We start from the raw sequence: 15,536 nt of genomic DNA, 5'->3' as shown, positions 1-15,536 counted from the left end.
AAATACCATCTCAACAGTTTCAGGTTTTTTTTTCCATTTTCTTCTATGTACTGAATTCCAGTTCATTGCTCTCCCTTCTAATTTAGACAACATAAGCATCTCTATTAATGAAAATAATTTCTGTAGGAAAAGTTGTTCATAAGAAATGAAATTAATCTTAAACTTACACATTCAAATCTCTAGTAAAATAAGCTCAAAGGAAAAAAATCCTAAGTTTCAACAATAATTTTGAAACAATAAGTATCTAAAATGGTCAGTCAAATATGAAATGAAATATAGTTGTGGTTTGAATTGTTGGTATTCTCATAATCAACCATGATACTACATTAGTCTTCACCAATTTTTGTATTGTATATCTATATTTATATTGTTTATTGAAGGTAACAAAGTCTAAATAAAGACTTTTAATGGAAAAAATAATAATTTAAGAATATTATGAGGTAAGACACTACTATCTCAAACTAATCTCACATTACAAATAATTGTTATTAGTTTATCATCATAATTCTGTTAGTTTTTTAAAAATTATTTCTTTTTTTAGGAATGACCAATAATTTAGTATCCAGAAATGACTTTTACAAAGTAGGTACTCAACAAATATTTTTAAAATAAATAATTATTGCTATATTCTGGAACACTTTATAAATATCATGTAGTTATAAAAATAAAATTTATAGAAGAATGACCAGAAAGACTGTAGCATATGAATGTAAAGTAAAATTATTATGTAGTAATAAAAGAGAAATCATAGGAATCAGGGAAACTTGGGAAGATGCATATGAACAGATGAACAAGATGAAAAAGCAGAACCAAGAGACAAGATACATAGTACTTACTACATATAAATGAAAGACTCTCCAAACAAAATAAACAAGTGAAGTTCATGAAACATATTTCTCTCCTCTCTGTAATAGAGTGGGGGCCTACTAGGACAAAATTTATAAACTGTCAGACATGATCATAAATCTGGTGTTTTTTCTTAACTATTTTCTTTGTTACAAAGAAAGGTTCAAATGAAAGGTGGGGAAGGAAAGTATTTCCAGTAATATATGTGATGTGAAAAAAAAGATATAAGGAACAAGGTGGCTCATCCCTATATCCCATTTTTCTTTTACTCCTTTAACTCTATATTAACTGTGTAAAATCCAAGGTTCTGGGTCCTCATGCAGACTGAGAGCCTTGGACCCATTTTGCTTCTGCAACCTCATGCATTACTCAATAATTGTTGTCTGGGGAAGCTTATTTTGAAAAGAAGAAAACAAAAATCTCATAAAAGTAAAGTTTCGTGTTAGTACCAGACACTAATCAGAACTGCTTCCTACAAAATACTTTTAATTAAAAAATGTTTTAGAAGTCAAAAATACAACTCCAGGCCCCAATAGACCAAACTATATAATTTAGTTTCTGTGGGACACATATCCACAAAACATTTGGGGCTCTGATTCATTTGAATATATGTGAATGATATTTTTCATCTCAACTCATAAATAGTATTTTTGACTTGTGGCTTCCTTCTAGTGCTAATAGTGATGACTGTTATGTGTACTCTCTCTTCTCTCTCTCAGCCTCTCTCTCTCTCTCTCTCTCTCTCTGTGTGTGTGTGTGTGTGTCTGTATATGTGAGTGTCTGTGTAAAGGGGAGAGACCAAAGTGAGAGACAGATGAGGTAGAATAGTGCAAAATGCCCATGGAACCACAGAGTTACACCTGAACATTATCACAGTTAGATATTTCAGGAAAGGGCCAAATCAGTTTTGACGGTTGTAGTTGTTTGGGTGTAGGAGTATTTCTATTCAGAAAACATGTTTAATATAGTTCAAATGGCCCGGAACTAAAACTTTTTTTAATGGTACTATGATATAGTTTCAGAGCTCCTTCTCCCAAAGCAATTAAATAATTGCCTATAATTGGTTTATATGTGTTTGAAGGAAAGTCCCTTGAATGGAGAATCCTATTTCAAACTTGTGGCAGGACATGGACATGATTTGCATAGAGCCATCAGGTATAGATGAATTATAATCTGCACCAATGGAAGAAATAGCCATATAAGTAAGATCACAGATCTGTGTGAATATTAGATTGTTTGAGGATAACTCTTATCACTATCAATGATACTGGGATTTGCACATAGAGGAATAATAAAAACAAAAAAGCTCATGGAACAACCTTTAATTATGTACATCTTGTGCAATTCATGGCATCAAACTTAGGTATTGTTCACAAGTTCAGAACTTGAAAACCAAATTTTAAAAAATGATTAAAAATCTACTGGAGGGGTTACTGGACACAGAGTATTGTATCAGGTGCAGAAAAAAAATGATTTATGCTCAGAGACCTGCTCTTTAAAGAGAAATTAATGTTTTACATCAATTAAAATAATGGCCCTTTCAACGACTGCACCCAGTCAGGGCCCTACACCTAGGGACGGCCAACATTCACCTCAACAAGAAATATGACAAATATGGCAATATGTGCCTCCTTAGTCCCTTCAGTTTTTACTTTTACCAAACTGCATGAGATGACCATAGAGGTGGGTTTTTAGTGCTTAGGCCACTTAAAAACTTCTATATACTAGCTATAGTCTATCTTACTGAGGCATGTGGTAGATGGCAGGTGTATGAGAGAGAACCCAAAACATAAATGTATCCAAAATAGGACATTACTGATCAGAAAAGGAATAATCTTTTCTTTTGTATTTTTCTGATTAAGTGAATTGGTAGTGCTTCTCAAACTAAATTAGGCCACTTCTTTTCTAGGCAACAAACTTTAATCATAAACCCAAATTATGGGTAGCTATGGAAAGGGATGACACTAAATATTTTACAGAGTACCTATTACATGCCAGGTACTGTGCTAAGAGCAAGGATCTCATTTGAGCCTCATAACAACCTTGCAAAGTAAGGTGCTATTACTATTCCATTTTTACAGTTGAGGAATTGGAGGAAAATAGGGGGTTTTGTTTTATTTTATTTTGCTCAAGGTCATAGAGCTAGGAAGTCTGTGAGGCCAGTTTGAACTCAGGTCTTCTGACACCAGTCCCCAGCACTCTATCCATTGTGCCACTAGCTACCTCTGAGAACATTGTCCCAAGGAAGCTTATATTCCACAAATATTCCACCATGTTTTCTTGTATTGGGCCTGGGACAGATTCAATGGAAAAGTAACATGTCTTTTTCATTTGCATAATTATTAGAACTGGAATCAGCAACTGAATATAGTATTCTTATTATTTTCCAACAAAACTATGTGATATCTGGGCATTTACATTTACTGAGAAGTTTCTTAGAATTTTTTTTTATTTTTTAGTAGGATGTCACAGAAAACTCCTTCCATGAGTTCAGACCAATAGACTTCTCATAGTCTAAGAATGTGAAATTGTACAAGGGATCAGTGAAATCTGACTATAGTATTTCCATATTATCTTTCCTACATACAAGAAAAGGCTTGAAGGTGTCTAATAAAACTTGTTTATGTTTGCCAACTATTATAGCAAGGCTGATGTGATTGAATATCCACATATACATATAAATATTCATTAATGTTGGATGCTTCTATGCATCTTAAGGATTCTTTAATTTATAGAATCTGTCTTATCAATAAATGAAAATTCAATTTCATGTTTTACATTAGTTATCTTCTACTTAAAGCTTTTGTGTGTTGATACCACCCTTATTGAATTAAGATCACAGAATTTAAGAGCTACTAGGGACCTTGAAGATGGTCTTATACAGCCCCTTCATTTTCTGGATTAGGGTTTTGGACAGGAAACTTATAACAGTGTTTATGCTAAGTCCCTACTTTTTAATACAGAATAAAGATTTGAATACAAATAACTCCAGTTTGCTAAAGTGAGGAAACAATATAAAAATGAAATAGCTACAATGTTTTTTCCATAAATATTTCTGTATCTGCCTATTATTTCCACTTAGTATGTAAACCTACACTGAAATGTATTCCTATTACCTATATTTTTCTTTACATATAACATTCAAATGGACAAAGTCCTCCTAAAATATTGAAGCAATTTCCTGAAATTAACACTTTCTTGTGATTCATAGATTTCCTCATCAAATATACATAACCTTCATCATAGATCAAGATTCATGTTGGTACTTAATGTCCACACACTCTTCTATACAGTTCCTCTTTTAATCTAACACAGATGAGGGAGCAGGGTGGACACAACAGTTGGGACGTCTAAAGTTCTGCATCATGGCCTGAACACATTGTGTTGCCTCCCCTTGAGCTTTTTACTTGAAGATGTATCAGAAGAAATGGATTTTCTGTTCTGATTGCTTTGAACTTTAATCAGTTTCTCATGTTCCCTGATTTGTCTCTGTAAGTGGTTCTGAATAGCGATGCCAAGTGACTCAGGGTCTAGGGAAGCACCATACACTTCCCATGTCATGCCTTGCTCATCCCATATGACATCCCTGACTTGCTTGGACTGTTTGAACTGGAGCTTGGCATCAGATCCAAGCTGCTTTTTCTTTCTCCAGGGGTAAACCAACCTGAGCAGCAGCTGCTGTCACATTTAGTTTTTGTTCTTTCAAGAACTCACTGACACGGCTGGCACGTCGTGGACTTGCTTTGACTAAGCGAGAAGGTGTACGTTTACCAGAATTTGGACTGGATTCTCCCATCGACTCTCCTGGTAGTTCCAAGCTTGTAACTGCTTTTGTCTGCTTACTTTCTTCAGAGGCTTTGTCCTGGTTCTTTCTGCCTGTGGTAGGAGTAAGTGTAGTTATTCCTTCTGCATTAGGACAAAGCAATTCTGATTTTGTCTCTGCTTTGGTTTTATGTCTACCTTGGCATCAACAGTCTCCCATTCTTTTACTACCTGAGTAGGCAAAGGCTTCTCATTTGCACTATCTTTGTCAGTGACATTCAAGTTATCCAATTTTTCAGCTCATTGTCAGGGCTGAGTAGCTTACAAGATGGATCACTGGGAACACTTTCAGCTTGGTGGGCACTAATGGTTTTCATTGACAACTCAGATGATTTAGTTTCAGCTTTCGTTAAGCCATGACCTACATCAGCTTGATTGCATGCATGGGTAGAAATCTGATCAAGTGGTTTTGCATTGGGTGGGGTGAAAGTAGTAGGTGCTGGCTGTGTAATGATATGACTTTCTCCTTCAGTGACTGTTATTGCTGCTAGCTGTTCCTCCTTGCATGTAGTTTTGGTATCACTTGATGCCTGTAGGCCAGATGTTCTGTTGTCTGATGCTATCTGATAGACTGTGGCTGCTGAATCTGTTGACTTATTTTCCACTTGGAAAGTTGGTATGTTTGAAGAATCACCAGTAGCTGCCTGGATGTGCACTTCTGTCTTGCTACCAGAATGGCAAAGTGCTTCTCTTGGACCTACCAACTTGTTAGAGAGCTCTGATGGATTGCTCATGTTACTGTTGTTCTGGTAAATAACACATAAGTGCTCTTGTTCCTCCAGAGTCTCAGGAGGAGGAATTTTCCTTAAGAATGCAGCAAGGATACTTGGGCTGGTAGAGACAGATCTACTCTCCATACTGGTCACTGCCTGAACCTCAGCATCTTGCCAAGTTCTGTTTGCCCTCTCCTTTGCCAAAAATCCACTCTCATCTAGGCTTGTCATAGTGCCTGTTTCTTTGAATCTGGAGGACAGATACCCTGCCTTTAGCATCTTTTCTTGCTCTGTAAGGCATACTGAATGCTTGCTAGTGTGGCTAGACTGCTGAGATGTTCTGGGGGATTGATCTGCTGTAGTCAAAGATACAACATCTGTCAACATCTTTGGCTCATCACAAGGTGTGGGATGGCTAGCATCCTGGTTGACTGGTACTCTAACCACTGAGTGTGTAAGGGTCAAGTCTACTACTGGACCTGGGATTTCTGCTACATGTTCACTGCTACCTTGATGTTGAGAGCTATCAGAAGGGTGTTGTATGTGGGAGGTAATTTTTCATCCTCACTGGAGATACCAGAAGACATGACTGTCTGGGTGAGATCATGCTCTGAGTCCTTCATTATAGTCTCTACTGGTCCAGGGCAGCTGAGGTCCAATGAGCCAACTCTAACAGATTCTGAAGGAAAACATGGAAGACTATTAGCATTGGTATAGGCAATGATTGATGTCTGCTGTGAATTAGAAGGCTGCTGGCCTTGAAGCTCTTCTTTCTCTTCTGAAGCTACAGTCAGGGAAGCTTTGGTCAACCTTAGTGGGTCCACAGTCCCCATGGAAGATCTCTTTAGGACAATCTCTGGGAACTTCCTCTGACAGTGTCCCTGCTGAGTGATAGCTGATCTTCACAGTGAAGGCAATGAGACACAACTCCACAAACAAATCTTTGAAAAAAGGAAAACATAATGTTAATAATAACATATTATAGGAATAACTAAAAACACCTAAGTTTCTTAAATAAGGATTCATTTTCTTCTATTTCAATTTTCTCCAGATATGCTAAATTCTAAACTTTTTCTTCCTTTGACTTTCCCAAAAAGCCTTGAAGCAAACGAATATAAATGATAGAACTCTGACACTAAATTTATTTATGTTTACTTAGATATTAGGAAACAACTTCCAAAAGAATTGTTTTTCCATCAAGATATAATTCACATATAGAAGGAATTATGTATCTGAAGTGAGGTGATTTTGAATCTCTTTTACGTTTAAAGTTTACAATAAAATGTTAAGCATCCACACCAAGTAAAATATTAATTTCTTGGAGAAGGCACGACTTTAACATTCTGCTTCTAAAGGAGAAAATGGCAAACAAAAATGGAAACTACTGTAGAGTAATTAAACATACTTGATGAAAACAACTGAATGGCAATATGATGTAGGCCAATTAATACAAAAAAATTCACAGCAAGTTTCACTTTGCACCAGAATTAAAGTAAATATTTATCTTCATAACTGGCATGAAACAAGCCAATGTTCTTTCTCATTAATAAAGAGGCAGAACATTATAGGGATTGGGCCAGTCTCCAAGTCAGGCTGAACTGTAGTCATTAATCTAAAGTTTCAGTCACTAGCCTTCTTGTTTGTGTTTGATATTCTTCTTTAAAGCCATATTTTGAATTAAAAATGCAAGCTACAAAACATATAAATATAATGAGCTTTTCCTTACTTAAAAATTAAATAAATTTAGTTATCTGTTACAGTAGCCTAAGTGTACTCCTGTATTTAGCCCCTGCACCTTCCCAGAAAGTTAAAACATATATTACTGTTTAAAAGAAAAAACAGGTAAAAGAGAAAAACAGCAGAAAAGACATTGAAAAAAAACCTGACAATATGTACAATATCATTCACATGGACTCCCACTTCAGTGAAGCAGTGGGTAAAAGTATTTTCTCATATTTCTTAGTTGGGGCCAAGCTTATTCTTTGTAATTTTGCAACATTCCTTTTCAGTTGTTTTGTGGTAGTTGTTCTTCCTATTACATGTCAACATATGTATTGTTTTCTTGGCTCTTTCATTTTATGTCAGCTCTTGTTAAGTCCTGTTACATCACTACTCATCATATTCACCATTTTTCACAATACAAAAATATTCCATTATATTCATATATATCACAATTTATCTAGCCATTCTACAATCAATAGACATAAACTTTTTCCTACTTCTTGCCACTATCACTACCACAAAGAGCATCAGTATAAAATTTTGTTGTATATAAGGACTTATTTTATCAATGACCTTCTTGTAGTATATGAATAGCAGTGGAATCTCTGGGTCAAGTGGTATGATATTTTAGTCAACTTATTAGCATAATTCCTTTAGTGGGCCTTTCTTTCCACAACCCCTGCAACATTAATTATTCCTGTCTTTTGTCAACTTTGCAATTTGACAAGGACATTTTGATTTGGATGTCTCTATTAGTGATTCGGAGTATTTTTCATATAGTAGTAAATGGTTTACAATTCATTTTTTGAAAGCCATTTGTTCATACTCTATGCCTAATTAATTATCTGCTGGGAAATGGCTTTTGGACTTACATATTTCGTTTGTATTCTATAAATCTTGGATTCTAAACCCTTATTTTAAAAATACTGTGCAACATTTCTCCCATTTGACTCTTTCTATTCTTATCCTAGATGCATAAAATTTGTTCGTGCAGAAGCTTTTCAATTTCATTTAACCAACATAATCTATTTAGTCTTTTAAAACTGGTTTGGTAAAGAGTCTGTCTTCTGCCCCAGTTTTGAAAAGTGTCTAATCTACTTTTCTCCTAAGTTTTAATGATATGATCGCATATTATTCAATATTGTATTAGAAATCCTAGCAATAGCAGTAAGAGAATAAGAGAAGAAAACAAATTAGAAGGGATCAGAATAGGGAATGAGGTGAGACAATAATCTCTTTTTGCAGATAGTTGATTAAAATTCCAAAAACTCAAGTAAAAAGTTAGTTGAAATGATCAATAATTTTAGTAAAGTAGTAGAATATAAAGTAAATTCACTAAATCATCAGTATGCCTATAGATCAAACAAACCCTTCAAAAAGTGACAGTAAAGGATACCCCATTTAAATAACTATAGACATTATACCTGGGAATATACTTGCCAAAACAAACCCAAGAATATACAAACAAAATTAAAAAAACTTTTTATACAAATAAAATTAGATTTAAACAATTGGAGAAATATTGATTGTTCATGGCTAGGCAGGACCAATATGATAAAAAAAATGACAGTTTTACCTAAACTAATTCATATATTCAATGCAATCCCAATTAAATTACCAAAAATTATTTTACCAAATTAGAAACAAATAACACAATTCATTTGGAAAACAAAAAGGCAAGAATATCAAAAGGACCAATGGAAAAAAATATAAAAGGAAGAGGTTTGGTAGTACCAGATTGTAATGGTAAGAAGGATAGGACTTTTTTTTAACTGTTTTCTCATTTGGAATGCTAAGGTAATCAAGTGCCTTTAATGAGTCTTGGTTTGTTTGAATCAGATAGGTAAAGTGGGACCTTTTGTTTTCTTTTGTTTTGGAGTGCTTCTCAGCACTGAGGTAATCAAGTATCTTTGATGAGTCTTGCCTTTCAAATGTAATGGCAGCAAGTGGGACTTTTTGTTGTCTTTTGTTTAAGTGCTTCCCAGCACTAAGACAATCAAGTGCCTTTGATTGAGTCTTGTCTTTGTTTCAATCAAGAGTCTTTGATTGAATCAAGAGTCTTTGATGACCTGCTTAAGTAACAAGAAAGCCTAAGTTGCATGAGTTTGAGTCACATGTTTTCAATGCCCTCTGACCCTGAAAAAGTATATATACTCTGAGGTTAGCATTTTGCTTTGGGGCTCTCACTCACCGGAAGAGTGTTGTGTGATTCGACCAGATGAGACCCTGGGTAGCTGTTGTTAAGAAGCCCCCTGCTTTTAAAACCCAGATGTTGGGTATGGTCATGTTATGATCAGACAGAAACCTGTCTGTTGATCTGTTTATATTGTCTCTGGTTGTAATTTCTGTTTGTATTTCCTCTGAAGTTCAGGGTGCTGACTTTCCCCTGAACTAAGTGCATGATATATGTATTTTAATTAAAGTATGATTGTTAACCCCTTAAAGTTGTCTTCCTTAGAAAAGCAGATCAAATAACACGTGCTAGCACCCCTCCTGTGTGCTCTTGTTGTTGGTCTTATTGTTGATCTTTTACCTCCACAGCAGCTGCTATCAACATTGTTGTTACACAGATCTTAAATTGTAAGTCAGTAATTATTAAAAGTATCTGGTACTGGCTAAGAAATAGAAAGGTAGACCAATGGAACAAAGTAGACACAATTTACAGCATCAGATAAATGTAATAACTGTTTATTTAACAAGACAAGATTTTGGAATGAGAATTTATTATTTGGTAAAAAAAATGTTAGGAAAACTGCAAAGCAGTTGGGCAGAAATTAGGCAGAGACCATTTATATGGTCTTATACCATTTACAATGATAAGGTCAAAATGGATACAAGACCTAGATAGAAGAGAGATTACAAGAAAATGAGAAGAACATGGGACATATTACTTATCAAACTTATCGATAGGTGAACAGTTGATGAATAAACAAGAGATAGAGAGCAAAGTTAGGTGTAAAATTGATAATTTCAATTACATTAAATTAAAATGTTTTTATATACATAAAATAACTGTAGCTAAGATCAGAAGGAAATCAGAAAATTAGGGGGAAATTTTATAGACAGTTTCTCAGATAAAAGTCTCATATCTCAAATATATAAAACTTTGTCAAATTTATAAGAATATGAGTCATTACTCAATTGAAATGGTTACAGAACATGAAAATGCAGTTTTCCAGTGAAGAAATCAAAACAATTTGTAGTCACATGAACAAATGCTCTAAATCATTATTGATTAGAAAGTACAAACTAAATCAACTTGAGATATTATTTTACACCTACCAGATTAACTGAAATGATTGAAGGAAAAAGCAACAAATGTTGTAGGGGATGTGGAAAAACTGGGGCACTAATTCATTATTGGTAGAATTGTGAACTGATCCAACCACACTGGGGAGCAATCTGGAATTACGCCCAGAGAGTAATTAAACTGCCCTTTTACTACTATTTCCAAAATGATTAGGGAAAAAGGAAAAGAGCCTATATGTTCTAAAATGTTTATAAAATGTTTATAGAAGTTCTCTTTGTGGTGGCAAAGAACTAGAAATTGTAGATGCCCATCATTGGGGAATGGCTGAACAAGGTGTGGTATGTGATCGTGATGGGGTACTACTGTGCTGTAAGAAGTAATGAGCTCAATGATCTTAGAAAAACATGGAAACACTTGCACAAAATAAGGAAAAGTAAAACAAGAGAAAATTGTATACAATAAAAGCAATATTATTTTAGAAAGATTTTGAGTGAATAAGTCATTTTGACTATTATACACATCCAAATTAACCATAACAAATATATCAAGAAAGATGCCATCCACATCCAGAGAAGAACAGATAAATACAAGTATGCATAGAATAATTAGAATTTAGAATAACTTTTTTATTAGATTTTATTGGTAACATAAAGAAATGCTGATCATTTACGTGGGTTTATTTTATATCCTGAAAATTTGCTAAAGCTATCAATTGTTTCAATTAGCTTTTCAGCAGATCCTCTATAGTTTTTCAAGTCAGCTATCATATCATCCAACAAAATGTAGTAATTTTTTTATTTGCCTATATTTAATTCTTACTTAAGTTAATATTTTTATCATATTTTTCCTAGTACTTCTAGAATTATGTTGAATGGTAATCATGATAATGTACATCTTTGCTTTACCTCTGATATTATTGGGAAGGCCTCCAGCTTATCCTCCTTACAGGTAACACTGGCTATTGGTTTTAGATAGATATACTTAGCATGTTAAGGAAAGCTCCACTTATTCCTATGTTCTCTCTTCTCTTTCTCTTTCTGGAATGGGTGTTGTATTTTGCCAAAAGTTTTTTTGTATCTATTGATCTAATTGCATTATTTTTGATGTTTTTGTTATTAATGTGATCAATGATATTTATAGTTTTCCTTATATTGAACCAGCCCTGCACTTCCAGTATAAATACAACCTGGTTATAGGGTAAGATCTTTGTCATATGTTGCTAGTCTCCTGGTCAATTTTTATTTAACATTTTGCATGAATTCACTAGGAATATTGATACTTCATTTTCTTTTTATGTTTTGAATCTCTCTGGCTTAAGTATCAAGACCATATTTGTATCATAGGAGGATTTTGGTAGGATCATTTCTTTTCCTACTTCCCAAATGCTTTATGCAGTATTAGAATTAATTGCTCATTAAATGCTTGATAGAATTAGCTTATAAATCTGGTCCCAGGATTCTTTCTTGTTGTTTTTTTAAGATAATGTTACTTAAGTCTTCTCTTTCCTGATCTGGGCAATTTACATTTGTAAATATTCATTCCTTTCATTTCAATTGTCAGCTTATTTGCATATAGTTAGACAAAAGAATTGGCCCAAGTATTTCTTTCATTTTTTCTTCCTTAGTTATGAACTCATCTTTTTTATTTTTGATACTGGTTGTCTGGATTTCTTTGTTTTTAAAAACACTGAATACTTTATTTAACCTATTTTTTTAAAAAATGAGCTCCACATTAATGCAGTGGTGGTAGAGTTATAAACTGATCCAACCACTGGAAATTGAAGGAATGGCCATCAACTGAGGAATAGCTAAACAAGTTGTGGTATGTGATTGTGATGGAATATTATTTTGCTATAAGAAATGATGAGCAGAATGATTTCAGAAAAAACCTGAAAGACAATAAACTGATGCAATAAACCACAATAACAGCAATATTGTAAAATGATTAATTGTCAATGACTTAGCTCTTCAGCAATACAAATATCCAATACAATTCTGAAGGACTTATGATAAAAAAATGCTATCTACCTCTAGAGAAAGAACTGATAGAGTCTGAATGCAGATCAATCTATACTATTTTTCACTTTATATTTTCATTTTTGTTTCTGTTTTCTTTCACAATATGACTAACATGGAAATATATTTTGCGTGACTTCACATGTATAACCTATATCAAATTGCCTGCCTTCTCAATGAATCATTGGGAAAGTAGGGAGAGGGAGAATTTGAATCAATTTTTTTAAAAAAAAAGATTGTTAAAAATTCTTTTTATATGTAACTTAAAAATGAAATATTAATTAAAAATCAATAAAAGAAAAAATAAACTCCCAGTTTTATTTATTAATTTAATTTTTTGCATTCAGATTTGTTGGTGACTCCATTGATTATCAAATTTTGTATTTTGTTATCTGATGCTTTAAATCTTTTTCCTTTTCTAGTTTTTTAGTTGCATGCCCAATTCCTTGATCTTCTTTTCTTTTATTAATGACAATGTTTAGATACAAAAATTTCCATTAGGTACTACATAAACTGCATCCTCCAATTTGGCATGTTGTCTAATTGTTGTCATTATCTTTAATTAAACTATTGATTGTTTCTATAACTTCTTCTTTGACCTACCCACTCTTTAGGATGAAATAACTCAGTTTTCATTCATTTTAATCTCTATTTCAAAGCTCTTTTATCATATAATTTTATTTTGCTTTGGTAATTAAAAACACATTTAAAATTTCTGCTTTTTTGCACTTTTTGGTGCTATAGTTTGCATGCTAACAAATGATCATTTTGTGGAGGTGCCATGCACAGTGAGAAATAGGCACAATCCTTTCAATTCCAATTTAGTATTTCCAGAGATCAATCATATCAAACTCTTCTAAAATTCTATTCAAGTACTTAATTTCTTTCTTTCTTTCTTCTTGTTTATATTTAGCAAGGTCTGAAAGAAGTAAATTCAAGTCCACCAACATTCTAGTTTTGCTGTGTATTTCTCTCTATAACTCTGATAATTTTCCCTTTAAGAATGTAGATGCTATACCATTTTGCCTAATTATTGTTGAGTCATTTAAGTTATGTCCAACTCTTTGTGATCTCATTTTGGAGTTCTGTTTGGCTCATTCTAATTTTCAAAGAGTTTTTTCCTCGGGTACCAGGGCAAAATATGCTAGGGAAAGAAGGCTTTGTACCTTTTAAATTCACTTTTAATTTCTTCCACAGATCACATTTCTTTTCCAAAAATTTCTTCAAATATTCTAATTTAGTTTTAAGAATCATTTCAGTTTTTTAAAAAATGAAAAATTCTTGTTTTATCTACTCCAGGAATTTTGATTGGGCTTGTGCTTCAGCCACATTTTCCTTGAGGGATTGCTTATATGCTTTGGAGTAATTTTTTTCCTTATGGGTTTGTGTCTTGAACTTTGCTGGTACTGATTTTGTTGTTCTTGTTTGCTTTTTCTTTGAGCCTACTTTTGATATTCTGTTAGTTTGAGTATTTTATATTTTTGAGAGAGATCTTGCATTTCTTTGGAGTGTTGGGTTTTATTGGCTTTTAACTGCGCATGGCAGCAGTTTTTCTGGTTTTGTTGTGATATTGCCCTGGTCAGTGCCCATGTTTTAATTTAATTTTCTGTACCCTTTAAGAAAACAGCTTGGCTAAAGACTTCAATTTTATTAGTCTTTTCAAAGAACTAGCTTTTAGTTTTGTTCATCATTTCTATAGTTTTTTAGTTTCCAATTTATCAGTTTAGCTCCACTTTTTATATTTTTTTTTGGAAGGGGTAGGCAGGGCAATTGGGGTTAAGTGACTTGACCAAGGTCACACAGCTAGTAAATGTGTCAAGTGTTTAAGGCTGGATTTGAAATCAAGTCCTCCTGACTCCAGAGCTGGTGCTCTACTCACTGCAGTACCTAGCTGCCAGCTCTATTTTTTATATCTCCCATGTTCTATTTAGCTTTGGTTTGGGAATTTCATGGGTTTCTACTTTTTTTTTAGAAACGAATATTCAGTTCATTAATTCTCTTCTCTATTTCTTAACGTATTTTTAGGGTTATAGTTTTACTCCTCAGGATGCTTTAGCTGTATCTCAGAAATTTTGATATGTAGTTTCATCATTATTATTATCTTTCACAAAATTATTCATTGTTTTATTTTTTTGTTCTTGACCCACCCTCACATTTCTACTTAAGTATGTTTCTTTTGTTTTGTACTACCTGAACTAATTAGTAGTTTTTATATTGTTAAGCTCTGATAATGTTGTGCTTATACATTCTATTTTTTACATTTATTTAAAATATCTCTATGCTCTAATATACATAGTCATTTTTGCACAAGTTCCATGTGGTATTGAGAAGCACACGAACACATATATGTGTTTGGTATATATATATATATATATAAAATACGTAAGCATGTGGTATATATGTATGTATGTATGTGGTATATATGTGTACATATATATGTGTATATTATGTGTATTATATGTGTGTGTGTGTGTGTGTATATCTCTCTTAGTATCCCATTCTCCCATTCAGATGATACTAGGATGCCATAAGTCTCTTACCTCTGATTTTTCCAGCAATTTGTTCATTTCTATATTCCATTTTGTCATGCTTCTGTTAGATCAGTCTAAATCTTAGAGAAGGACATTAAAGATTCACATTTTTCTTGTGTTTCTAGCTGTGTCCTTGTGAGTCATTTAATTTTTCTTTTATTAAATACTAGTGTCAAGTATTAGCATCCTAGTATGTTTAGATACTAAAGTATGACTTAGATATTAGTATCCGGAGCATGTAAATTTTTATATTGCTATGCAATATTGATATTGGTTTGTGGTATATAGTTATTTTTGGCATAATGCAATTTCCTTATTTATCTCTGTCGTGAATTTTTGTTTGTGCTTTGTCTGATGGCATGATTATAGCCCTTGTTTTTTTAAATTCATCTGATACATAGTAAATCTTGTTCTAGCCTCTCATTTTTATCTGTGTATATCCTTGTTTTATAAATGTGATTGTTTTCTTCTCCAATCTTTCACTTTAGTTTTACTGCATTGTTTAATCTATTCACATTTTTTCCCAATCTTTAAACACTTTTATTTAAAGCTATGAGCTCCAAATTCTATCCCTGTCTACCTCCCTCCCCTCTCTTTCTCTGAGATGGCAAGCAATCAGATATAGATTATATATGTG

General features: G+C 33.3%; 1 protein-coding gene across 1 annotated transcript in view; it reads right to left on the bottom strand.

The window, feature by feature from the left end:
• Positions 1 to 3,006: 3,006 nt before the first annotated feature.
• GPRIN3 (GPRIN family member 3) overlaps positions 3,007 to 15,536 on the bottom strand; it is a 63,266-nt gene continuing 50,736 nt past the window's right edge. The window contains 6 exon segments of the mRNA XM_036764282.1: positions 3,007 to 4,218; positions 4,221 to 4,501; positions 4,503 to 4,788; positions 4,791 to 4,904; positions 4,907 to 5,915; positions 5,918 to 6,322. Of these exon segments, the coding sequence (XP_036620177.1) occupies positions 4,148 to 4,218; positions 4,221 to 4,501; positions 4,503 to 4,788; positions 4,791 to 4,904; positions 4,907 to 5,915; positions 5,918 to 6,214 (2,058 nt within the window). The 5' untranslated portion in view covers positions 6,215 to 6,322 and the 3' untranslated portion in view covers positions 3,007 to 4,147.

This window comes from Trichosurus vulpecula, chromosome 6 (genome assembly GCF_011100635.1).
Source record: "Trichosurus vulpecula isolate mTriVul1 chromosome 6, mTriVul1.pri, whole genome shotgun sequence".
Lineage (NCBI taxonomy): Eukaryota > Metazoa > Chordata > Mammalia > Diprotodontia > Phalangeridae > Trichosurus > Trichosurus vulpecula.
Note: the sequence above shows the minus strand (reverse complement) of the source record. Positions and strands in the feature narration are given on the sequence as shown.